This window comes from Podarcis liolepis, assembly GCF_965112155.1.
Source record: "Podarcis liolepis genome assembly, chromosome: Z".
NCBI classification, from domain to species: domain Eukaryota; kingdom Metazoa; phylum Chordata; class Lepidosauria; order Squamata; family Lacertidae; genus Podarcis; species Podarcis liolepis.
Window position 1 is genome coordinate 29,615,038 of NC_139570.1, and position 26,965 is coordinate 29,642,002.

A 26,965-nucleotide genomic window follows, 5' to 3' on the forward strand; every position below is an offset into this window, starting at 1 on the left:
GGCAGACTCTTCCCATCAAAGTTTCGCAATGTGCTGTGCCACCTGCCCTCCTGACCGTTCTGCTTCCCCAACTCCTGTCCAGGTGGCATCACTGTGGAACAGTGTTCTGCTGCTCATCCGGAGAGGAAAGACCAGGCTTCCTCAGCCTTGGCCCTCCAGATGTTTTGAGACTACAATTCCCATAATCCCTGACCACTAGTCCTGCTAGCTAGGGATCATGGGAGTTGCAGGCCAAAAACATCTGGAGGGCTGAGGTTGAGGAAGCCTGGGAAAGACAATCTCTTATTCAAGTAGGCACACATGATGATATGGATGCTCCAGGATTTCTTTAAAAAAATCAAATCAAAGCAGCAACTGGGGAGGCATCTTGAGTGGCCTTTTACTTGATCTAAATCACCCCCAGAAGTTGCCAGCAGTGTCTCTTCTGAAACCGCCAAACCACAGCACAGGGGTGCAAGTAAAGTGATGGAACAGAAATCACAAAGACAAATGTAAGCTTAGAACAAAATTGGTTTTTTATTTAAAATGGGAAAATCCACCACATACTGTTGTACTGTTTTATTGTTGTTAGCTGCCCTGAGCCCGGCTTCAGGTGGGGAGGGCGGGATATAAATAAAATTTATTATTTTTATTATTATTATAACATCAGACAATGATCCCTCCTTTATCTCTGACCACACACATCAATCTGGTTTATGAAGAGGATTCAGTCTTCGTAATTCAGTACTGGGAACACATCCACAACTGCAGGCTGGATGTCCGCTGGATGGAAAAGAAGATAAGAAAAGTGAGTCTTCCTTACAACCAGGCCCAGACTCATCACCAGGCATTCTTAGACAGGTAATGCCCCATCCCATGCCCTGGCAAAGCCCAGTGGGGCTGCTACCCACCCCCAACATCACCACCCCCATTGCCAGACCATTGGGGGTCCACCACTTGGCACCAGCATCCCCATAGCATCTGGGAACAGCTGTTCACTCTCCACCTTGCTTGGGGGCTTTGAGGCAGGGCTGGGATTTCAACCTGAGGCAGGTGTGTTACAGCAAAGCAGTGAGCCCTCCTCAGACCCCAGTTAGGCTGCCAAGGATGGCTTTGGGGTGGAGAGTGAGCCCTGTGGGTTTGTTCTGTGCTTGCAGAATGGACAACTTGCCTTCTCTGATGCTTTGGAACAGTGCAGAGAACTGCTGGGGAAGAGCGCTGTTTATGGCCTCAGCCTGTAAAGTCAAGAAAAGCCTGAATCAGGTCCTTTTTTTACCTCACTCCCTTGCCTCCTAGGACCTCTGTGGGCTCTGCTGCCTAGTAGGCGGAGGCCAAAGGGCAACACCAAAGAAGAGCACAAAATACCACCTGAATAATCCTGGACATACTGGGAGACCACATTATTTCTCTGTCTGACACCAAGCTTGGATATCACTTTCATTGAGAGTGCTACTTTGTGCCAGTACAGTGGTACCTCGGGTTAAGTACTTAATTTGTTCCGGAGGTCCGTTCTTAACCTGAAACTGTTCTTAACCTTAAGCACCACTTTAGCTAATGGGGCCTCCTGTTGCCGCCGCGCCACCGCAACACAATTTCTGTTCTCATCCTGAAGCAAAGTTCTTAACCTGAGGTACTATTTCTGGATTAGCGGAGTCTGTAACCTGCAGTGTATGTAACCTGAAGCATATGTAACTCGAGGTACCACTGTACTAAGCTTGGATCCTAGAACAATAGGCAAATAGGATCCTAGAATGCAACAACTGATTGGCTTGCAGGAAAAGACCAATCAGGCTCCAGGAGGGAAGCAGAATCAGCCAGTCAGATTTACACTCATTGTGTAAATAATCTATATAAAATCCTGAGGTTTGGGGCAGAAATCAATCACTGTTTTACAAGCTGCAATAAAGAGCATGAAATCACTGTAGGACTCTGAGTATATTTCATAAGCCACCTTGAGAAACCTCTCTGGGCCATAAAATAGAGTACTTACAGTCAGGTTAATGAATCTCAGTGCATGTTCCAGCAAAGCTTGGGTGCTGCTGGTAGCCATATCCTTTTCTGCTGCGTTCCCTAAGGTGAAATAATAAGCCAGTGCCTGTGGGAGGAAAAAGGACCTTACTTTAGGGGCTGGTTTCGGCTAGAGAGGCAAGCTACCGCTTCCACCGAGAAGTCTCCCCCACTATCTGAGGGAGATTCTTTGCTCATTGTTCCAAACAGCAAAAAAGAACTACTTTCTCCCAAGTTACCCAGCCCCAAATTTGCTCCCCCCCCCCGGCTGCTGCACCCAGGTGGAGACTGAAGAAAGGGCCTTGACAAGGGTCTGAGTGGCCTGCCCTTCCCCAGTGTGTCAGGGGACACCCATGTTCTGGGTTTGTGATGCTGCCTGATCAAGTTTTTATGCCAGCAGGCTCTGCTGATATGAATCAATACCCTCGTCCCACCAACACACTTACTTCCAAGAGGGTTCTTAGGCACTGAGTGGTTGGGTCCTCAGTCAGCAGGCGCCTCACAACTGCATGAAACAGCTGCTTGAGAGCCTGGTGGTGAAAACCATTTTCACAGAGGTGGATTCACAGATTCACAGGAGGAGATGATGTGGAAAGACATGGGGGGTGAGAATAGTTAACAGATTTTTAGCATTGGATAAGGGTGGTACTAAAGCAAACTGGCAGAATAGAGACAAATGCCAGCTTCAAATGAGACTAAGTTTTCGCTCACTGACAAAATGAGGCAAAATGCAATTTCTGATTGGAGATGATGTTTAAAAAATCCTTGTGTGTAATAGCTGGAAACCAGTGAAACCAAAAACATTGTTTGTGCAACTAAGCTTACTCTCTCACTAAAAAAAATAGTAAGAAATGAAAAGATGGTGCAAAACTTTCAGGAGATAAATTGAACCAGTAGAAGTCAAAACTCAAGAGTAATGATCAAAGCTACAAAGACTTTACCTCCTTTTCAGCATTATTTAGTCCATAAGTGTGAGCGATTGGAAAAAGCATCCCATGGATGATGGCCGATTTCTTACTTTGCATAAATGGAGGTTTCATGAAACTGTCATGATGAAGCAAGAAACAACATGATGAGTTTTCCAAAGACCTGTGGGTGGTTTCCAGGGGTTGCGAGCCTTAAGCCCCTCTCATGCCCTTCTTATATCTTTTTCTTCTGAAATGTTGCCCCCCTCCACCGCCGCCCAGCAGAAGTCTGGGCTGTGTCTCAAACTAAGTCCAGGAGGGGTCAGCTGGCTTCCCCCAGGTCATTAGCACTGGAGGCAGAGGGAGCAGACACCAAGCCAGGTTCCAGAATCAGGACCATGCCTGACCCACAGACTGACCCCGTTGGATCAGGGCTCTTGAGACAGAGTCCCACAATTTGAGACCTCCATGACCCACTGAGTAAATAGCCCCCTCCATGCCAGACAGCTCCCTATTGACCCATCAAGTTCCAGCTTCCTTCAAGGAAGGGATGAGATCGCGGGGGGGGGGGGGGAGATACACCTAGCCCTGGAAGCATAAAAGTCATCAATCAAGACTTCTTTCTTTTTCAAAAAAAGAAACTTCCATTGCCCTATACTGCCAACTGCTGGCTGTCCTTTCCTCAAGCATCTCTCTCTCTCTCTCTCTCTCTCTCACCACTTCTAATACCCAATTACCATGAATAGACACACACACACAAACAGTGCCAACAACATACGTGAGGCAGACAATATCTTCCATTCCCCTCTTCAGGATTCTCACGGGATTCGGAAACTGGATCCATCTCCCCATGATGTCCTGAGAAGAGTTCAAACAGCAGAAGAGCAAAGTCAGTTCCCCATGGAATTCAGGGGGGCTGCTCCAGCCCCAGACTCAGGGGTTGACTTCAGTTGCAGTTGGAATCCCTGTCCCAAATGCCTGCACATTCTTCTTCTTTGCCAGACCCACAAACATCCCTTGCCCAGAGTGTTTCCCAAACCCCACCCCCACCCCTTCTGCCCACCTCCCCACTGGATTTTTCATCCTGAACCTCACTTACCAAAATGACCATGGACACAGCATCTTTATTATACTCCACTCTATCCTCACCCTCATTATAGGCTTTTTCACAGGTGAAGGCCACACAGAAGAGGAAAAGATCATCCCCAGAAAGACCCTGAATGTGGAGAAAGTCAGGCTTTCAATCAGGAAAGGACTTTCCTAGACTACAGAACTGTGAAAGCCATGGGGACAAAATGGGGTGCTCCAGGGGACAAAAACCTAAAATGGGCATTTTGCTGAGATTGGGGGGAGCAGAATCAAGGGAGCAGAGCCAAGGGGCACAGGTCTTCACTCCTGCTCCCACAGATACTAACCTCTAGAATTGGGTCAGCTTGCTGCACCTCAATTTCTGCAATGGAAAGAGGAAGAAAGCTTCATCCATCTGTTTGCATTTCTCACACAGACAAGCATTGCAAGGGGTTGCACTAGATGACCCCTGGGGTCCCTTCCAACTCTACAATACTATGAAAGTAGCATTGCCAAAGTGATTAATCAAAGTAAATAATACAACTCTTATCTCCCCCTATTTCACCCAGCCCCTAGTATATCAGGTCAATTAAAAAAACCTCATAGTTACCAATCTCAATGCACTCACCCAAAGCTCGAGGAATTCTACACATAGTGAAGCCAATATGAGCAAGCCAGGAGAAACTTTGAAAAGTAGACCAAAGACTACCCACATCAGTAGTAGGACTGAAACTTCCAACCAACTTCTACTGAAACTTCCAACCAATTTCACTATCTATGTGGGTGGACCTAGATAAATGTAGCCTATGAACGATCATAAGCCATCTGGAGCGGCAGTGGAATCAGCATCAGTGCCCCTTCCGTATCATCATTTTCTCCCTCAGTATACTTTGGCGTGCTTCCACTGTTGGTTCTCCAAAACAATTTGTACCCCCTCTTTTTGTTTAGACGCAGTGGCCGGGCTGCTTTCCCTTTAATCACAGTGCCAAGGTTTCCAAGTGCCTTATCAAAAACTGGAAAGAAGTGCGCAAAAGTTCAAGAAGCCTCTGAAGAAGGCATAAAGCTAGTATAAAACTTGTAAGCTGCATAGCACGGCCTGGCCCAATGTAATCCATTTGGATCCTTAGTGTAATCCATTTGGATCCTACATTGTTCCTCTTTTATGAAATGTACCATAATTGCTTGATAAAATGCACTTTTAGGTCTAACAAGTAGGTCCCAAATTAACAATCTTGGCAGCCCACTTAATAGGACAGCAAATATTTTTCCTCTTGAGTGTTCCTTCAAACGTTTGAGGCACCTGTTGTTTTGACTGCCAGCTTCCTTCGATATCTCTTCATTTCCATAACCCTGTTTCACTAATAGGCTAGTTGCTTCAATCGGCAACATTTCTAAAGAAGAGGGATACTCCCACGTGCCTGTTATATGCAGCAGAGCACGCAAACATCCCAAGTTTAGGGGAAGGCATGTAATTCAGTAGTTCTGCTTTGCACGCAGAAAGTCCTGGGTTCAATCCTTGGCATCTCCATGTAGGGCTGAGAGAGAAAGAAAGAAAGAAAGAAAGAAGAAAAGAAAAGAAAAGAAAAGAAAAGAAAAGAAAAGAAAAGAAAAGAAAAGAAAAGAAAAGAAAAGAAAAGTCAAGACACTGTCTGAGAATCCTGGAGAGCTACTGCCAGCCAGTGCAACTTCCTACTTTTATATTCCTGTTTCATCGTTTATCCTAAGAACAAGCAACCTTCTCCACAAGACATGCACATTCACACATTTTCATGATACATAGTATAGAAACGTCTTTCTATGAAAGAACACAAGTACATAATTCCTGAATATAAAAGGAGGGAAACATCCTACCTCTGCAACGATGTCATTAGGGCTGCATTTCTGCACAAAATTACACTGTGCCTAGAAAAAAATCCGGGAGCCAGTGTAGTTCTGTAAGGTTGCCCTCTGTGCACCCTTTCCTAACATGGCAACCCAACTGAGGTTTCAAAATTGTCCATGGCATGGAGAACATGGGTACAGAAAGGTTATTTCCCCCTCTGTCTTAACAGTAAAACTTGTGGACAATGAATGAAGCAGAATGTTGGGAGATTCAGGACAGATAAAAGAAACTACGTCTTCACATGATATATGGAGCTCACGTCTAGAGGAGTCAGTGAAGGCCACCTTAGATGGCTTTGAAACAGGGTTGGACAAATTCCCAGAGGATACAGCTATCGGTGGCTACTAGCCATGATGGCTGTGCTCTACTTCCATGGTCAGAGGCAGTACTGCTTTTGAATACCAGTTGCTGGAAATAGCAGGAGGGGGAAGTGGCTGTGCTCAGGTCCTGTTTGTGGGCTTCCCTTTGTGGGCATCTGGTTGGCCACTGTGAGAACAGGATGCTGAACTAGATGGACTACTGGCCTGATCCAAAAGCTTCTTCTTATGGACACAGTGGGGCCTCTTTCCGAGTTAACCTGCAGAGAGTTCTGCTGAAAGTGCTTGACTTGAGCCCCAGCCTGCCCACACCTGTTCATGGCTGGCCCCAGGGGCTGCCACCATCAACAAACATGCAGCAGGGGATAGCACAGAAGACCTCTGCTGTGCCTGTTGGGTTGGGTGGGTGCCCTAATTCACAGCTAACTTGCCTTCCAATATCCATGTATCTGTTATGTTCCCAGCCAGGAAATCTCCATTAATTGTTCTGTCTACTAGGAGGGGATTTGATGTATTTACCTTTTTGCTTCCTCCCCTGACTGCCCACTTCCAAAGTGTCAAATGGCTATGCATAGGGCAGCATCTCCCAACTTTTTGGGGTCTGTGGACACATTCTGAATTTTGAAAAGGTGCCAAGGGCACCAGTCACAATATGGCTGCCAACAGGGGTGTGGCCTAACCCAAAATGTTTGCTGCCTCCAAATAAGCCAAAAACCTAAGATGCTTCCAAAATTCAATTTTCTATTATTAATGTTGTTAACAAAACTGTTTTAAAAAACCTTATTTTTCAGACACCTGGTTGTAGTATTGTCCATTGCTAGTGTGCTACTGTAGATTAGAGCTAGAAAATAAAAGGTGACTGAATCCAGGAGTAATGCACATGCTTATACATGCTCATGGCCACAAATAGGAAGACATGCTCAACGCTGGCTGCCAAGTATTGCAACTACTGCTACTATTTTTATGGAATAGAAAGGAATAAAAATACAAGGAGAGTACATTTTTTAAATCCATGTTTGAGCAATAGTTGAACAATACAGACTCTCCTTCATTGGAGGATTTTAGGCAGAGGTTGGATGGCCATCCTGCATTGCAGAGGGTTGCACTAGATGACCTTAGGGATCCCTTCCAACTCTACAGAGAGAAAACCTTCAGAACTGGAATTGGACGGCGATTATTGTAAAGGAACTTCACACAAGATAGAACTACAATAAAGCTTTATTTGGAGTGAGGAATGTTAAACAAGAAGGTATTGGAAGCTGCAGAATTGCAAACAAAGCTCACATTTTGCCAGGCATCTGGAAAGGGCTGAAGCTGCTGATATGGCAGAGGAAACCCTAGAAAAGGGAGGGATGCCTTCTGGTTATTAGAGATGCACTCTGCTGAGTTTCAGAGACCCTTTCTTCTATCTAAGACAGGGGTCAGCAACCTTTTTCAGCTGTGGGCCGGTCCACCGTCCCTCAGACCATGTGGTGGGTCAGACAATATATATATTTTTGGGAGGGGGGATGAACGAATTCCTATGCCCCAGAAATAACCCAGAGATGCATTTTAAATAAAAGCACACATTCTACTCATGTAAAAACACCAGGCAGCCCCCACAAATAACCCAGAGATGCATTTTAAATAAAATGACACCTTCTACGCATGTAAAAACATGCTGATTCCCGGACCATCCACAGGCCAGATTTAGAAGGTGATTGGGCTGCATCCAGCCCCCAGGCCTTAGGTTGCCTACCCCTGAGCTAAGCTCATGAGATCTGGACACCAGTAGATGCATATAAACATGTTTGCTCAATGGCTGAGCCTGTGCTTCACATGGAGAAGGTAGAATCATAGAAATGTAGAGCTGGAAGAGACTACAAGGGCTATCTGGTTCAACCCCCTGCAATGCAGGAATCTTTCATCCCATGTGGGTTTTGAACCTGCAACCCTGAGATTGAAAGTTTCATGACCTACTGACTGAGCTATCTCCCCACAACTAACCCACCTCAACCCCCTTATTTTTTTGTGTCTCCCACCCCCAAAGAGCAGTTCCACCAGCAGCACTGCACCAATGGGGCACACAGCACACACACCCTCCTCAGTCCTCAGAAAACCCCTTAATCTCGATTTTACTTTATTCTGTGGTAGATTTACAAAAAGAAAAACATGCACTTCAGAATTAATTAGAATTAATGATCAGCTTAATTCTGAAATGTCAGAGACCTTCAAGATTGAAAGGGGGACAAGGGAAGGGTGCCCACTCTCCCTGCTCTTGTTCATTTTAACTTTAGAAACACTTAATCAAGATACAAGACTAGATGAGAGCATAAAAGGGATTGCTCTGGGGTACATATCTTATAAACGTCGTGCATTTGCAGATGACTTACTCCTGACACTGGAAGGCCAAAAAGAGAGTGTTAAAAAACTTTTAGAATTAATGGTGAATTATTAGGAATCCATTAATTAAAGTCTGGAGGAAACATCATAGACTTTTGGAACCTAAAATCCCTTGGTGGGCGGCCCCATTTGAAATACTCTCAATTAAAAAGAAAAATATGGGCAAAATTAGAACCACATATAGACAATTGATAGAAGAGGAGGGAGGACAGTTAAAACTTAAATCGTATGAAGAAATAAAAGTATATTGCACTAGCTGGCTCCAGTATTACCAACTAAATTAAAAGATTAAATTAAAGGAATTAAAAGATGCGCAAACCAAGGAATTCTTGATAAAATGGGGACAAGATCTGGGCTACGCAATTTGATTTGAGAGATGGGAAAGGTTATGGAAATACAATATAAACTTTACTATTAAAGAAAATATCATGAAGATGAATTATAGGTTGTATATGACCCCGGTCAAACTGGCTAAAATTTATAAACTACCCACAAATACATGTTGGAGATGTAAAAAGGCTGAAGGCTCACTATAAAAACAAGCCGCCCAGAGTGGCTGGGGAAACTCAGCCAGATGGGCGGGGTATAAATAAATAAATAAATAATAATAATAATAATAATAATAATAATAATAATAATAATTATTATTATTATTATTATTTCATATTTGGTGGAATTATGTAAAGATAAAGACCTTCTGGAATAATATTTATGAGGAATTGAAAAAAAATCTTTAAAATAACCTTTCAAAAAAGACCTGAAGCGTTTCTTCTTGGTCTAGTTTCAGGCGATATTCCCAAAGAGAAGGTTAGAATATTTTTCTATGCAACAACGGCTGCTATAATACTGGTGGCCAAAAATTGGAAGAGTGAGGAGACTCCTTCACTGTCAGAGTGGCAAAGTAAATTTCACCAATATATGGAATTAGCCAAGATGACAGCGACAATCATAATGCAATCAAAACAAAAATTAAGAAAGGAATGGAAGTGTGTTGAAGAATATATTGTACAAAATTACAGTGGTACCTCTGGTTGCGAAAGGGATCCGTTCTGGAGCCCTGTTCGCAACCTGCATCTGCGAACGCAACACGCGTCTGCGTACGGCGGGTCGCGATTCACCGCTTCGGCACATGCGCGTGACGTCATTTTGTGCGTCTGCGCATGCGCGAGCGGCGAAACCCAGAAGTAACCCTTTCCAGTACTTCCGGGTCGCCGAGGGACGCAACCTGAAAAGACGTAACCTGAAGCTAATGTAACTAGAGATATGACTGTATTTCAATAGAAATGTTTGGAGAAGTACTGATTGAGTACATTAAGCTAAGATGTAATGAATTTAAAATAGAGGATTGAGTAATGTGATGAATATTTATGAAGACAATGTTAGAGTTTTAAGGTAGCAAGAATGATATCATGCATGTGAATGAAGTTGCGTGTCGAGACCCCACAGCGACCCCCTCGTTGGGAAAAAAAATCACACAAGGACACAGGTGTTAGGTTTATGTTATTGGGCAAATTTTGGCCACAACTTTATTGAATTACAGAATGTGATTGGACCTGACTATATCTGACTCCTGAGCACTGTGCAGGAAGTCCAGTAAGCGTAAGTCACCGGTAGTGGGAGCCCTGTCGATGCGAACCAACTCAAGCTGCCCCTGGTGTTTCCGTTGGGGTCGTGTCAAGGCCCCAGCCCCTAGCCGGGCTTCGGACAAAATCAACACCCCCGGATTCCTTTCACGAAATACCCTTAAGCATGGAGGGGCAGGTGATGGCCACACCCCCCCTCCCCCACACAAGGTCAAACAATACCTAACTGCAACCCTAACAAAGTTGTGATGATTGCTACGAGATAGGCAAAAAAGTGGCCAGTGCCAGTTTGCCAAGTGGAAAAATTCCTACCAGGCCCCTCGGACAACCAAGGTGACCAACCAAAGTCCATAGCAAGGCCAGTGCCTAACCTGCAAATTGATGAAGCGAGCCAAAGAGGAAGTCCTCTGGCTCGCTCCTCCATTTAAACCGTCCCGGCCACGCCCCCCCGGCCAGCGGATTGGCTGGCCAGGCTCTGATGTGGCCAGGATCCCCCAGGCAACGGGAGACAAAGTCCCCTGCCCCCGGTGGGGAGTGGGTGGCCATGCGTTCCACCGCAACTCCTCCCTACTGGGAAGTGGAGCAGATGAAGCCACATGGGTATTTGGGTAAATGGTGAGTTGAGTATAGGGTTTAGAGTTAGATGTGGGGAATCTGTATATATACTATTATATATGTAATGTATAGTGTTCAAAATTTATGGCAACTAACATGTAAAATGAAATCAATAGTAAAAAATAAATACAGGACTGAAAAGAAAGAAAGAAAGAAAGAAAGAAAGAAAGAAAGAAAGAAAGAAAGAAAGAAAGAAAGAAAGACACATACCCTCCAACCCCACTATGCGCATTCCCCCCCCCCCCCAGGCTGGGAGCCTCAATAGTGCCCCTCTGGAGGCATCACCTAGGGCAAAATACCCAACACACACAAACATCCCTTTGCTGTGGTTCTGCTGGAGAGAGAAATAGGGCCATTCCAGGATCAAATCAGAAGCCAGGTTGGCTTTTGTAATTCCAGGACTGTCCTTGGAAAATTGGGAAAACTGGGCCTGTGAGGGGCAGGGTATGTGCTGCCAAATCTGTGCAGACAGTATCGAACAAGACGGATCAACAGTCTGGCTTAGCCTTACAGTGGTACCTTGGGATGCGAACGGGATCCGTTCCAGAGACCCGTTTGCATCCTGAACAGAATGTAAGACGTGATGGCGCATCTGTGCATGCGCAGGTTGAGTTTTGCCACTTCCGTGCATGCACATGACGTCATTTTGAGCGTGTGCGCATGTGGAGAAACCCAGAAGTAACATGCTCCGTTACTTCTGGGTTGCCGCGGAGCGCAACCCGAAAGCGCTCAACCTGAAGCACATTCAACCCGAGGTATGACTGTATATGTTATTATTATTCAAATATTTATTCAAATACAAGCAAATATTTATATACTGCTGTTTCAAAGAAAAATATCAAAGCAGTTTTCAATAATACATAAAATTATAATAAGAACCATAAAAATAAAACCAGGCATCAATTAACTATTGTGGAAAGATGTGTTCTTAATTGCCTGCACAGACTTGGTGGAATAGAAAAGCTTACAACAGGCATTTGAAGGTTATGTCAGAATGTGCCTGCTGAAGGTCACTGACAAACCAAAGTAAATAAGGAAAGCCTTCATTAAGTACTTTACAGAAGATCTTTATAAAAATGGAACTGAAAAGAAGACACTGATGGAAGAATATATAAAAAGTAGCAATCTCCCCAAAATAAAAGATGAAAAACAGATGACAACAACAACAACTTATTTATACCCTGCCCATCTGGCTGGGCTTCCCCAGCCACTCTGGGCGGCTTCCAACAAAATATTAAAATACAGTAATGCATCAAACATTAAAAGCTTCCCTAAACAGGGCTGCCTTCAGATGTCTTCTAAAAGTCTGGTAGTTGTTCTTCTCTTTGACATCTGGTGGGAGGGCATTCCACAGGGTGGGCACCACTACCGAGAAGGCCCTCTGCCTGGTTCCCTGTAACTTGGCTTCTCACAGTGAGGGAACCACCAGAAGGCCCTCGGCGCTGGACCTCAGTGTCCGGGTAGAACAATGGGGGTGGAGACGCTCCTTCAGATATACTGGACCAAGGCCATTTGGGGTTTTAAAGGTCAAGACCAACACTTTGAATTGTGCTTGGAAATGTACTGGGAGACAATGTAGGTCTTTCAAGACTGGTGTTATGTGGTCTCAGCGGCCGCTCCCAGTCACCAGTCTAGCTGCCACATTCTGGATTAATTGTAGTTTCTGGGTCACCTTCAAAGGTAGCCCCACATAAAGCACATTGCAGTAGGCCATGTGGGAGATAACCAGAACATGCACCACTCTGGCGAGGTAGTCCACGGACAGGTAGGGTCTCAGCCTGCGTACCAGATGGAGCTGGTAGACAGCTGCCCTGGACACAGAATTGACCTGTGCCTCCATGGACAGCTATAAGTCCAAAATGACTCCCACACCTTGTCCTTCAGGGACACAGTTACCCCATTCAGGACCAGGGTCCTCCACACCTGCCCACCTCCTGTTCCCCCCAAAACACTACTATGGCAGCAAGAATTCTAATAGCACAAAACTGGAAGACTGGAGAAATACCATCCAAGGAGCAATAGCAAGAAAAATTGATGAACTGTGCAGAACTGGCAAAGTTAACAGACAAACTGTGTGAAAAGGACTATAGTGACTTTGGAAAAGAATGGGAACCCTTTACAACATACTTGCAGAAACAAAACAAAAAACCCATGGACTTGTAGGCAGGATTTAAATAAACATTTACAACTTTATTTACAGAGAACAAGAAATACTAGTGGTAACAGAACATTATATATAAACAGCAGAATATAACATTTGGTGTAACAAACCAGAAATGGAAGTTGGGGGAAGTCAATGGCGGACACGGGACACTAGAAAATGGATATTAAATGCTGATATTGAATAATTGTTATGAGAACAGAAAATCAAAAAAAAAAAATATTATTATTATTATTATTATTTTAAGAAGAAGGTGCCTGCTGAATCTCTGGCAGTGGAGCAAATACCCCACCATCTGACTAAGGCTTGGTTTCTTGTTGTTGTCAAATGAACCTTGCCAACTTGCGGAATGACCAGGGACGTTCCTGCAGATGATCAAAGTGATGTACCTGGGAGCCCTGTATATTCACAGAATCATAGAATTGGAAGGGACCCCAAGGGGCATCTAGCCAACCCCGTGCAAATGCAGGAATCTCAGCTAAAGCATCCATGACAGACGGCCATCCAAACTCTGCTTAACAGCCTCCAATGAAGGAGAGTCCACACACGCCTGAGGGAGACCATTCCACTGTTGAACTGCTCTTACTGTCAGAAAGTTCTTCCTGATCTTTAGTCGGAATCTCCTTTCTTATAACTTGAACCTATCAGTTCAAGTTCTACCCTCCCCAGCAGGAGAAAAAAAGCTTGCTCCATCTTCCACGTGACAGCCCTTGAGAGATTTATAAAATGCAATCCTATCTCATCTCAGTCTCCTCTTCTCCAGACTAAACAACAAGTTCCGTCAATGGTTCATCATAAGACTTGGTTTCTAGGACATTTATCATGTTTGCATAAACACCCGTAGGCATGATTTACTATAATTATAACAATGGACTTGATTGCAATAGTCCAGTGCAGGATATTGCTAGGAGGTTCTCTTGAGAGATATAGGATGCCAGCAATAAATGAGAGATTTATTTTTTAAATCCCTTTTTAAAAAAAAATGTATATTATTATTATATTACTTAAGAACAAATGGGTAGGTCTTTCTCTCTCCCAACCTTACCTAGTTGCTAGGTAGGAGAATAATAGTCACAGTTGTTGCAGTTATTATTACAACATATCTTCTGCCCTTAACCCAAAGTCCCAGGGTGTGTGTGTGTGTGTGTGTGTGTGAGAGAGAGAGAGAGAGAGAGAGAGAGAGCGTTACGCGGGTGGCGCTGTGGTGTAAACCACTGAGCCTCTTGGGATTCCCTATCAGAAGGTGACAGGGTAAGCTCATGTTGCTCTCTTCCAGTTCTTGTCAACCTAGCAGCTCAAAAACATGCCAGTGCAAGTAGATAAATAGGTACTACTGTGGCGGGAATGGGTAAATGGCGTTTCCGTGTGCTCCGGTTCCCGTCACAGTGTTTCATTGCGCCAGAAGCAGTTTAGTCATGACCCAGAAAGCTGTCTATGAACAAATGCCGGGTCCCTCGGCCTGAAATCGAGATGAGCACTGCAACCCCATAATCACCTTTGACTGGACTTAACCATCCAGGGGTCCTTTACCTTTTTACCTTACAATTAAAACAATGCATTAATACTAAAACATAGTATTAAATGCAGTTTAAAATAAGATACAATCGCAGAAGTGAGGGGTGTGAACAAAATACACACGTCCAGTGCTTTTTTCCTGGGGGTACACAGGGGTACGCATACCCCTAAACATTTTGTGAATCTAAGTCTGGCCACATTGAGGGGCAGTATTTCAATATGAGTAGGAAAATGAGAGTACTCCTAAACATTTTTTGTAGAAAAAAAGCACTGGACACGTCAAATGTGGAAAGGCCAGGGTAAATAGTTGCCTCTTCAGCATCCTCCAGAGGCCATGCCATGAAGGTGTTTTCCCCCACCCCCGAGCCTCTGAGGGCAGAGGAACTACCAGGTGGACTCTCTCTGCTGATCTTAACACCCACAGAGGTCTGCAGGAAAAGAGGGACTTTCAGGTATTTCATATATCTGGTCTGCTGCTTATGACATCACTTAAGTTTTCATACGGTAAAGAAGGCAGCAGACTGAGAAGATGAGACCAACAGTGGGTCCAATGGTCAAGAAGGCTGGTTTCTGCACAAGATATGGAGGGAAGTGAGAGGCAGAAGCGGCTTGCCAACCTGAGAAGGTAGCCGATCTAGGAGAAGGAAAACTCTCATCCTAAATCTCCCCTGCCTTGTGGGACATCTTTGGGAGAAGTAAACCGTACACAAATCGTTAGTGGCATCCCTAAGACATCTGTAAAACAGTTGGCTGCAGCAAAAACAATGAGGGAAGCATCCGTTTTGATTTATAAGCTCACTCTGATTGGAGTAAGGTACAAGCACTATGAGTTGCCTTAATTGGTGGCCAGTGGTGTGTCTCACTGGTCACTGGTCAGTTACCACCTGTCTTAAATTTCACAAGATTATTGTGTCCTTTCACGAGAAAATGCACAGCACCATCCAATATGACAGTTCATCCTCAGGCATCTTCCCTATAAAGGACAGTGTGAAACAGGGCTCTGTTCTTGCCCCAACTCTCTTTGGCATATTGTTCTCCATGTTGCTCTCATATGCCTTCAGCTCAACTGAAGATAGTGTAAACATCCATTCAAGGAGCAACAAACTGGTACATCTCAGAGCCAAGATAAAAGTGTGGTGGATCCTTATCTGAGAGAAGTTGTTTGCAGATGACACAGCCTTGACAGCACACTCCCAGGAAGCCCCCTTGCTCAGATTGTCCAGCGCTTTGGGCTGGGCTGTCACCAATATGCTGATGACACTCAGCTCTATCTGCTGATGGATGGCCACACCGACTCGACCCCGGACACACTGACCAGACAACATTAAATGTAGCCAAATTTTGTGCGTCTGCAATTAATCGCAGGAAGGAAGTGGTACCCCATAATGACCAAACCCCTAAATGTTAATTACAGGGGGCACACTAATAATAAATTTTAATTTTTTATATTTAAATCCTTGTTATATTCATATTGTCCTCTGTATTTCTGATATCTTTTTTTTTAATGATCTGTGATATTGTGTGTGTTGACACTGGTCTGTGACCGTATTAATAAATTCATTCATTCATTCATTCAGATGCTTGAAAGCTGTGGCTGGATGGTTTTGTGGGAGCTGATTGAAACTAAATCCTTCAAAGACAGAGGTCCTCTGGCTGGGTTGGGATGGTATGGGGATGAGGGACCAACTCCCTTCTCTTGCGGGGGCCCAATTAGTGCCAGTGCCTTCCGTTAAGAGTTTGGGTGTAATCCTTGATGCCTCCCTTTCCATGGAGGCGCAGGTTACAGCAACAGCCAAGGCAACATTTTTCCAACTTCGCCACATTAAGCAGCTGGTCCCTTACCTTTCCCGCCCCGGCCTGGCCACAGTGATCCATGTGACAATCATCACCAGGCTTGACTACTGTAATTCACTCTACACGGGGCTGCCCTTGAAACTGTCCCAGAAATTCCAGCTGGTGCAGAATACTGCAGCGAGGCTCCTCACTTAGTGCTTTACCAGTTGCACTGGCTCCCGGTGGAGTATCGGATCAGGTTTAAGGTGTTGGGTTTGACCTTTAAAACCCTTTATGGCTTAGGGCCCTCGTACTTACGGGACTGCCTCTCCTGGTATGCCCTGCTGAGGACCTTAAGGTCCATGAATAATCATAGTTTAGAGGTCCTGGGCCCTAAGGAAGTCAGGTTATCCTCCACCAGGGCCAGAGCCTTCTCAGTGATGGCTCCGACCTGGTGGAATGCTCTGTCCCATGAGACCAGGGCCCTGCAGGATTTAACTTCTTTCTGCAGGACCTGTAAGACAGAGCTATTCCACCTGGCTTTCAATTTGAACCTGGCCTGATCTTTTGTTCCCCTTCCTTCCCTCCCCCTCTCCTTTTTGTGAAGATTGCCCGCTCTGGGATCCCACAGCTGGTTCTCCCCTGGTCTCCTCTCTGGCCCAAGTGAGACTAATTTAGCCAGCTAGCCCTGGTGATCATCTAATGTTTATTGGATGGATTTCCCCCCTAAATTTATTTTTTATTTTTGATTTGTTATTTACGCTTTATACCATATTTTATGCTGGTTTTTTTGTAGCATCAATTAAGTGTTTTAAATTTGTTGTTAGCCAACCTGAGCTCGGTTTCCTGAACCGAGAAGGGCGGGGTATAAATAAAAAAATATTTTTTATTTTTTATTATTATAGAGGTTCATCAGACATTTTGCGCCCCCATCCAAGCTTGTAGGGAGTTCAGTCTTACTTACACCTTGGTCTTATGCATTGGTGACCACCCACTTAAGGAGGTAGACAAATTTGTCTACCTGGGTCCCACCGTAATTAGCAGCCTCTCCATTGATGCTGAGATAGACAATTGTATTGGCAAGGCAGCTACAGCAAAGGCTCGCCTCTCCAAAAGGGTTTGGGAAAGTGTGATGCTAATGACCAATACCTAGATGAAGGTCTACCAGGCTTGTGTGTTGAGCACGCTGCTTTATGGAAGTGAGTTGTGGGCAACTCAATGCTTTCCATGTGCCTCAATGCTTTCCATGTGCGCTGTGTTACAAGTATTTTGGGCATCACATGGCAGGACAGAGTCTTAAACAAAGATGTTCCCTCCCAAGCCCACATTCCCAGCATGTTCACACTCCTGTCTCAGCAACATCTGTGCTGGCTTGGTCACATCCACTGAAATATACTCGGAGTCCTGCAGTGATTTCATGCTCTTTATTGCAGCTTGTACAACAGTGATTGAATTGCCCCCCCCCCCCAAACCCACACCTCAGGCTTTCATATACATTATTTACACAATGAGTCCTGTCTGATTGGCTGATTCTGCTTCCCTCCTGGAGCCTGATTGGTCTTTTCCTGCAGGCCAATCAGTTGTTGCATTCTACGATCCTAGCAGCCTAATAGGCTGATTAACTTCCTCCTGGAGCCTGATTGGTCTTTTCCTGCAAGCCAATCAGTTGTTGCATTCTAGAATCCTACTTGTCTATTGTTCTAGGATCCAAGCTTAGTAAATAACATCCACAGAATGGAGGATGTCAGGATCCCCAAGGGTGTTATCTATGAGGAACTAGCTTCCAACACAGGCCAACTCTGTGTTACAAAGATGTCTACAATCATGACATGATGGTTGGCAACATGTGTGGGAATCCTTTGCAGATGACCATGGTGTCTGGAGACAGTCAAGTTGTGCATCCATAGCAGTGACTAGAGGAGGAATGACCGCTGGGTGGCTCATAGAGAGATGAAGCAGCATGGGGCATCTGCAGCAGCCTTCATCTTTCCCAGCTGCAACAAATCATGACTGTGCTGCTTCGGTATTTACTGCCACAGCAGCTACTGCCACTGTCTAACAGCTTAACCTCACTCCCAAAGGTGCACTCCTCCATTGTCTCCCGAGAGGCAGGGAGAGATTAGCCACTAAGGTGGCAGTCATCTATACACTTAAATGGGAGCAACCTCCATTGAACTCAGTGGAATCTCTGAGTAACTTGTGCAGAGGTTAGCAAACTTTTTCAGCAGGGGGCCGGTCCACCATCCCTCAGACCATGTGGGGGGCCAGACTATACAGTGGTGCCTCGCAAGACGAAAAGAATCCGTTCCGCGAGTCTCTTCGTCTAGCGGTTTTTTCGTCTTGCAAAGCAACCCTATTAGCGGATTAACGCTATTAGCGATTTAGCGGCTATTAAAGGCTTAGCGGCTTAGTGGCTAAAAGGCTATTAGCGGCTTAGCGGCTTAGAAAAAGGGGGGGAGCGAAAAAAATCGCAAGACTCGCAAGATGTTTTCGTCTTGCGAAGCAAGCCCATAGGGAAATTCGTCCTGCGAAGCAACTCAAAAACGGAAAACCCTTTCGTCTAGCGGGTTTTTCGTCTTGCGAGGCATTCGTCTTGTGGGGCACCACTGTATTTTGGGGTGGGGTGGGGGAATGAACAAATACCTATGCCCCACAAATAACCCAGAGATGCCTTCTAAATAAAAGCACTGTGTGGGTGTCTGAGGGGCCTGCTCTTGCCGCTTACCACCTGGCCCGGGGCGGGGCCTGAAGCCTCACAAGGACTGCTGCGCTCTGCTGCCCAGGAGGACTCCCCTGTGTGGGCGTCTGAGGGCCCTGCTCTTGCCGCTTACCACCTGGCCCGGGGCAGGGCCTGAAGCCTCACAAGGACTGCTGCGCTCTGCTACCCAGGAGGACTCCCCTGTGTGGGCGTCTGAGGGCCCTGCTCTTGCCGCTTACCACCTGGCCCGGGGCGGGGCCTGAAGCCTCACAAGGACTGCTGCGCTCTGCTGCCCAGGAGGACTCCCCTGTGTGGGCGTCTGAGGGCCCTGCTCTTGCCGCTTACCACCTGGCCCGGGGCGGGGCCTGAAGCCTCACAAGGACTGCTGCGCTCTGCTGCCCAGGAGGACTCCCCTGTGTGGGCGTCTGAGGGCCCTGCTCTTGCCGCTTACCACCTGGCCCGGGGCGAGGCCTGAAGCCTCACAAGGACTGCTGCGCTCTGCTGCCCAGGAGGACTCCCCTGTGTGGGCGTCTGAGGGCCCTGCTCTTGCCGCTTACCACCTGGCCCGGGGCGGGGCCTGAAGCCTCACAAGGACTGCTGCGCTCTGCTGCCCAGGAGGACTCCCCTGTGTGGGTGTCTGGGGGCCCTGCTCTTGCCGCTTACCATCTGGCCCAGGGCGGGGCCTGAAGCCTCACAAGGACTGCTGCGCTCTGCTGCCCAGGAGGACTCTCCTGTGTGAGTGTCTGAGGGCCCTGCTCCTTCCTGCCACTTACCACCTGGCCCGGGGCGGGGCCTGAAGCCTCACAAGGACTGCTGCGTTCTGCTGCCCAGGAGGACTCTCCTGTGTGAGTGTCTGGGGGCCCTGCTCCTTCCTGCCACTTACCACCTGGACCAGGGCAGGGCCTGACGGGCCTCACTAGGACAGTTGCTGTTACTGCTGGAGGGGTGCAGAGTGCTTTTAAAATTTTTTTTTAAAAAAAATCTTTTGATTTTTTTGTAAGTGGGGGGTGGGGGTGGGATGGATGTTTATTGGGCCTGGGAATTTGTTTGATTTTATGTTTTTGTAATTTTTACTGTTTTTTGTTTGTATTGTTTTATTGGTGTGTTTTTTAAGGTGTTATTTTGTTCTTAAGGGGAGGGGTCAGGGCTGCCAGGGAGTGGGTCCCAGCCAACAAGATGGCTTGGGCATGTTCCACAGGGGGGGATGCACTGGGACAACCTATCTCAGTGATGACGGGTAGGAGGTGGAGTTACGCTAAGACCAGACCATGTCATAATAGAGGAGGCAGGTTTAGTCGTTTTCTGAGGACTATCCATGCCTCCGGGTCTGGTCCTGACCGGATGGATACTAGAATCAGCAAGGGATACCCACATGACCTGAAGGTGCTGCTGTGCAATGCCAGGTCAATGATTCATAAGACCACTGCCATCCATGACTTGATCATGGATGGAGGACTTGACCTGGCATGTGTGACAGAGACTTGGTTGGATGAAGCAGATGGGCCTGTCCTTGCCGCTGCTTGTCCACCAGGTTTCTCTTACACACAGCAACCCAGGTCATGTGGGCGGGGAGGGGGGGTTGCAGTGATTTTTAGAAAGTCATTAGTTTGCACCAGGCGTCCTATTGGGAAGACTCAGTTTTCCGAGTGCATGTTCTGGAAGTTGGGCAATAGGGGCAGTACAGGATTCCTTTTGGTGTACCGACCTCCCCGCTGCACCAAGGATTCCCTGCCCGAGCTGCTTCAGGTCATGGCGGATGTTCTCCTGGAGACACCTAGTTTGGTTGTCCTAGGGGATTTTAACATCCATGCCGACACGACCTTACAAGGGGCTGCTCGGGACTTCGTGGAAAGCATGGCCTCCATGGGGCTGTCCCTGAATAAGTCTGGCCCAATCCATAGCCACGGGCATGCCTTAGACCTGGTGTTCACCTCTATGGATGTTGGTGATCTGACACTAAGTAAAAGCGAAACGAAAGAAGTGCCATGGTCAGATCACTTCCTGGTGCAACTGGACTTCTCTGCGACCCATCCCCTCTGCAGGGAGGTGGGACCAATTCAGATGGTCCGCCCCCGCCACTTAATGGATCCAAATGGTTTCCAGAGAGTGGTAGGAGATGCTTTATCCTATGTTGATGGCCTTTCAGCCGATTCCCTGATGGCCCGCTGGAATGTGGAGTTAACCAGGGCTATTGACTGTTTGGCTCCGAAGCGCCCTCTCCGATTGCCTGTGGTTTTCCACGGATCTGAGGGCAATGAAACAATCGTTGAGACAGCTAGAGCGCCGGTGGTGGATAACTCATTCCGAATCTGACTGGACACAGGTTAGAGCTCAACGTCGAGCCTACCAAGTGGCGATAGTGACGGCAAAGAAGACTTTCTTCGCCGCCTCTATTGCATCTGCAGAAAACAGCAGCAGGAGACTTTTTCAGGTGGTTCACAATTTAGCAGAACCACCTGCGACATCTGGGCCCAGTACGGGCCACATGATCTCCTGCAATGATTTTGCTAAGTTTTTTGCAGATAAAATCGCTCAGATTCGGGAAGAAGTAGACTCCACCGTGGGAGCAGGGCCAGGGCGGGAGAGTGCTAGAGTCCTGTCTAGTCAAGTTGCGTGGGATCAATTCCAACCTTTTACCTCCAAGGATGTGGACAGGCTGCTTGGACGAGTGAAGCCGACCACCTGTCTCCTGGATCCTTGCCCATCCTGGCTTATAAAAGCTAGCCGGGAAGGACTGGGCGATGGGCTTCGTGGGGTGGTGAATGCTTCCCTCCATGAGGGAGCCTTCCCAGACCCGCTGAAAGAGGCGGTTATTAAACCGCTTCTTAAAAAACCATCTTTAGATGTGGCCACAATGGCCAATTATTGCCCAGTCTCAAATCTTCCATTCTTGGGCAAGGTGATTGAGCGAGCGGTTGCCGAACAACTCCAGGCACGCCTGGAAGAAGCGGACCATTTGGATCCCTTCCAGTCGGGATTCAGGCCTCATCATGGGACTGAAACTGCCTTGGTCGCACTGGTTGATGATCTCCGGCGGGCTAGGGACAAAGGTGAGAGCTGTTTCCTAGTTCTGCTGGATCTCTCAGCGGCGTTTGATACCATCGACCATAGCATCCTTCTGGACCGTCTTGAGGGGCTGTGAGCTGGGGGCACTGTCATACAGTGGTTCCGCTCCTTCCTCCTGGGCCGTGTTCAAAAAGTGGTGGTGGGGGATGAGTGTTCAGACCCTTGGGCTCTCACTTGTGGGGTGCCTCAGGGTTCTGTCCTCTCCCCCATGCTTTTCAACATTTACATGCAGCCACTGGGAGAGATCATCAGGAGGTTTGGGCTGGGTGTTCATCAGTATGCGGATGATACCCAGCTCTACCTCTCTTTTAAATCAGAACCAGTGAAGGCAGTGAAGGTCCTGTGTGAGTGTCTGGAGGCGGTTGGAGGATGGATGGCGGCTAACAGATTGGGGTTGAATCCTGACAAGACAGAAGTACTGTTTTTGGGGGACAGGAGGCGGGCAGGTGTGGAGGATTCCCTGGTCCTGAATGGGGTAACTGTGCCCCTGAAGGGCCAGGTGCGCAGCCTGGGAGTCATTTTGGACTCACAGCTGTCCATGGAGGCACAGGTCAAATCTGTATCCAGGGCAGTTGTTTATCAGCTCCATCTGGTACGTAGGCTGAGACCCTATCTGCCTGCAGACTGTCTCGCCAGAGTGGTGCATGCTCTGGTTATCTCCCGCTTGGACTATTGCAATGCGCTCTACGTGGGGCTACCTTTGAAGGTGACCTGGAAACTACAACTAATCCAGAATGCGGCAGCTAGACTGGTGACTGGGAGCGGCCGCCGAGACCATATAACACCGGTCTTGAAAGACCTACATTGGCTCCCAGTATGTTTCCGAGCACAATTCAAAGTGTTGGTGCTGACCTTTAAAGCCCTAAACGGCCTCAGTCCAGTATATCTGAAGGAGCGTCTCCACCCCCATCGTTCTTCCCGGACACTGAGGTCCAGCTCCGAGGGCCTTCTGGCGGTTCCCTCACTGTAAGAAGCAAAGCTACAGGGAACCAGGCAGAGGGCCTTCTCGGTAGTGGCGCCCGCCCTGTGGAACGCCCTCCCATCAGATGTCAAAGCGATAAACAACTACCTGACATTCAGAAGACATCTGAAGGCAGCCCTGTTCAGGGAAGTTTTTAATATGTGACATTTTAGTGTATTTTTCATCTTTGTTGGAATCCACCCAGAGTGGCTGGGGAAATCCAGCCAGATGGGCGGGGTACAAATAAAAAATTATTATTATTATTATTATTATTATTATTATTATTATTATTATTATTTATACTCATGTGAAAACACACTGATTCCCGGACCGTCCGTGGGCCAGATTTAGAAGGCGATAGGTCCAGATCTGGCCCCTGGGCCTTCGTTTGCCTACCCATGTTGTATAGGGTTGTGCTGTTGATTTTAAATCTGCACAGGCTGCACTGTGCAGGCTCTGCTGCCCTCTGGTGGTAGTGACTGCAATATTGCCTTTGTTTAATGTCGGGGGGGGGGGGGAAACCAGCTCTTCCTTCACCTGCAAACTGCCCAGCAGACAGCAGCTTCTGGCATTCCCATTTTATTTTTTATTTTGTGTAGAAATCACGTGGGAACAGAGTTTTACCATGTTCTGGAAGCTGCAGAAGGGGAGGGCACTATTGTGCTTTGCTTGTGGGTTGCCCCTTTGGGTATCTGGTTGGCCACAGTAAAAAGAGGGTGTTGGGATGTTAGTACTATCAGCATCCCTTCAGACGTATAAGTATAAAGGATGAAAACTTGGTGGTCTGCCACAAAATAGCTTACGTGGAGCACTCTGAACACTTGCAAACCAATGCAAGTATGCAACGTTATTCAGATGTAAGCCCCATTTAAATGAATTAGGGTTTGACTCTAACCCCAAAGGAGCACTCTTCCATTGTCCCCTGAAACAGAGAGATGCCAACCAACCATTACTCCTAGGTAGGGCCCATGAGGCAAGGTGAGGCGACTGCTTCAGGCAGCAGGATCCACAGGGGCAGTGGATTCTGATGTAGAGCTTTATTTTTATCTTTGTTCCTGATATAGATCTTCATTCACCTCTTTTTCCAGGTCAAGGAAAGGGGGGGGTGCCACTTTGTGACTCTCCTAAAACCCAGAGAGCCTAGGACTTGCCGATCAGAAGGTTGGCGGTTCGAATCCCTGCAACGGGGTGAGCTCCTGTTGCTTGGTCCCTGCTCCTGCCAACCTAGCAGTTCGAAAGCACATTAAAGTGCAAGTAGATAAATAGCGGGATAAATGGCGGGAAGGTAAACAGCGTTTCCGTGTGCTGTTCTGGTTCGCCAGAAGCGGCTTAGTCATGCTGGCCACATGACCCGGAAGCTGTACGCCGGCTCCCTCGGCCAATAAAGCGAGATGAGCGCCGCAACCCCAGAGTCGGTCATGACTGGACCTAATGGTCAGGGGTCCCTTTACCTTTACCTTTACCTTTAAGGTTCCAAAACGTTTTCAGCCAGCCCTGTTCCCAGGTAATGTGCACAGTATTACAGCTCAATAAGATGCTTATTTATTCATAAGCAAAACCAACTTGAATGCATTTTTGTTTTATTTAGAAAAAGTGGGGAACCTTTGCCTTGTTGACCCTGCAGGCATCATTTTACTCCAATTCCCATTGGTCTCAACCAGCAAGGCTGATGGTTCAGGGTGGTGGGAGTTGGGAGACCAGCAAAGGCTGGAGTGCCACAGATTTCCCACACCCAATTTATAAGAACATTTCTGAGCTGCTTTTAAGCACACTTTATTCTAATGGTGTAAAACCAGGAAGGGAACAGCTCCTTTACAAATAAAACTGATTCAAAAGGCTGTGGTGTCTTGTTAGAGGCAGTTGGCAATACTTCTAAGGTCATAATAGATTTATTAGCCCCTTCATGCCCAGAACCTATTTGAAAAAAATTGCTACACCAACTTTCCACAAGCTGGACAGGATGGGGATGACAATTACCATAAGCCATGAAGTTTCCACACACCCCAAAGCACATTCTGGGTAATAAACAGCATTTCAGGAAAAAACAAGAGTTGGGCATCACACACCTACTTCCAAGCTTGCCAAACCAACCAACCCATTTCACAAGCCACAGATAAGCAGATGGGATTTGTCATGATAAAGGAGTGGGAACTTTATCCACAGAAATCACATTTTGATACAATAAATGCTTACACAGGGGGAAAAACCAGCCGACCCACAATGACAATTTCTGAGCTACGAACCAAATAACACAAGCCACCTATTTGCATAGGAGATAGTTCCTAGGGGCCAAGGTCCATTTGCCCCCCCCCCACAATAAAATATTTGAGGGGACCACCCCTCCAAAGTTGGTGGGCATTGACATTCAAATAGTCTACATGCGCCACGTCTTGCAAGCAAGCCAGGACTCGCTGCAGAATCAAAAGAAGCATATCGGGGGGACTGGGTAAAAGGCAGATCCAGATGATTTAAAATGAATTCATATGATTTTTTTCATTCAAATATAAATAAAACCACCATGATACTGTAGACCATGTTTTAGTCTGTAGGCAGCATCAAAAAAAAATCATGCACCCACTGTTTAAGTGGGGGCGCAATGGTGCAAAAACATGGTTAAAAAACAAGGATCCTCATGTATCCTCATGATTTTTGCACTAGATCAGCCCGAAGTCACCATCAGATAGAACATCATGGCCATGGGCATAGCCTGCACCACAAAAACCTCAGATTCACGGCTTCCTGGCCATACCATGGCCCAAAAACGTGGTTTCGAAACACAGATCCTCGTAGATCCTCGCGCTTTTTGCATTTGCAGGCCACCGCAAACTCACTGTCAAATCACACATCACAGCCAGGGGCACAGCCTGCATCACAAAAAACTAGGATCCACAGCTTCCTGGTCATACAATGGCTCAAAAACGTGGTTTTGAAGCATGGATCTTCCTTTTTTAAAAAAAATAATATTTATTGAAAATTTAAATGTTACAAAAAGAAAAGAAAAGGAATTAAACATAACAAAGCAATACCATACAATACAATACAAATACAAAAACACTTCATATACATAACAAAACAAGACAAAAACAATTAAAAACACATCCAGTATTTTCAATATTCTTATCTTCCATTTACTTGTTTCAGCGACCTCCTCGCACCTCCCTTTTTTGTATTCCACTTCAAATAATTGTTTCAGCAAATCCTTTCCATCTTCCTCAAATTTCTGTCCTATAATTTATCTTAACACATTCAAACCTCATTTTTCCCTGTAATCCATTTACCATCTATTGTACTTAATTCTTTATAACAATTCTGCTAAAGCCATGTAACTTCATTCCAACATCTTTCTAACATTCATTAATTTTACAGTATTTCTGTAGATAATCTTTAAATTCTTCCAATCTTCTTCCACCGACTCTTCTCCCTGATCTCGGATTCTGCCAGTCATTTCTGCCAATTCCATATAGTCCATCAACTTCATCTGCCATTCTTCCTGGGTGGGTAAATATTGTCACTGGAGGTGGCTCCATCATGCAGACTTGACTATCCACACAGGGACCATCATTTTTATTTTATTCTGATACTGGATTTTAAGTTACAGTTATATCTTTTAAAACAGCTGTCAGTATATCACACTGTATTCCACCTGCCTTCCAAAGAAATACGTGGCTCTCCCCATGTAGTGGGTTAGGTTGAGACTGCTGATCCAAAGTGGTCAGTAATTTTTACAGTAATTACAATCCTGCTTTCCCTTGTACCAGCTTACCTTGACTTCAGTAAGGCCTTTGAAAAGGTCCCCCATGATATTATTGCAGAAAAGCTAGTAAAATGTGGGCTAGACAAAGCCACTGTTAAGTGGATTTGTAATTGGTTGATGGGCTGAACCCAAAGAGTGCTCATCAGTGGCTCATCTTCATCCGGGAAAGAAATGACTAGTGGGGTTCCACAAGGTTCTGTCCTGGGCCTGGTGCTATTCAATATTTTTATAAATGATTTGGATGATGTAATAGAGGGCATGCTGATCAAATTTGCAAATGAAACCAAACTGGGGGGGGG

General features: G+C 46.3%; 1 protein-coding gene across 1 annotated transcript in view; it reads right to left on the minus strand.

The window, feature by feature from the left end:
* Positions 1 to 985: 985 nt before the first annotated feature.
* The window catches only part of LOC310698283 (uncharacterized protein), a 42,749-nt gene continuing 16,769 nt past the window's right edge, over positions 986 to 26,965 (minus strand). The window contains exons 2-8 of the mRNA XM_083485340.1: positions 4,307 to 4,341; positions 3,991 to 4,107; positions 3,670 to 3,749; positions 2,928 to 3,030; positions 2,433 to 2,516; positions 1,970 to 2,074; positions 986 to 1,214 (exon numbers count right to left, since the gene is read on the minus strand). Of these exons, the coding sequence (XP_083341466.1) occupies positions 1,062 to 1,214; positions 1,970 to 2,074; positions 2,433 to 2,516; positions 2,928 to 3,030; positions 3,670 to 3,749; positions 3,991 to 4,107; positions 4,307 to 4,341 (677 nt within the window). The 3' untranslated portion in view covers positions 986 to 1,061. The remainder of the gene's footprint in view (positions 1,215 to 1,969; positions 2,075 to 2,432; positions 2,517 to 2,927; positions 3,031 to 3,669; positions 3,750 to 3,990; positions 4,108 to 4,306; positions 4,342 to 26,965) is intronic.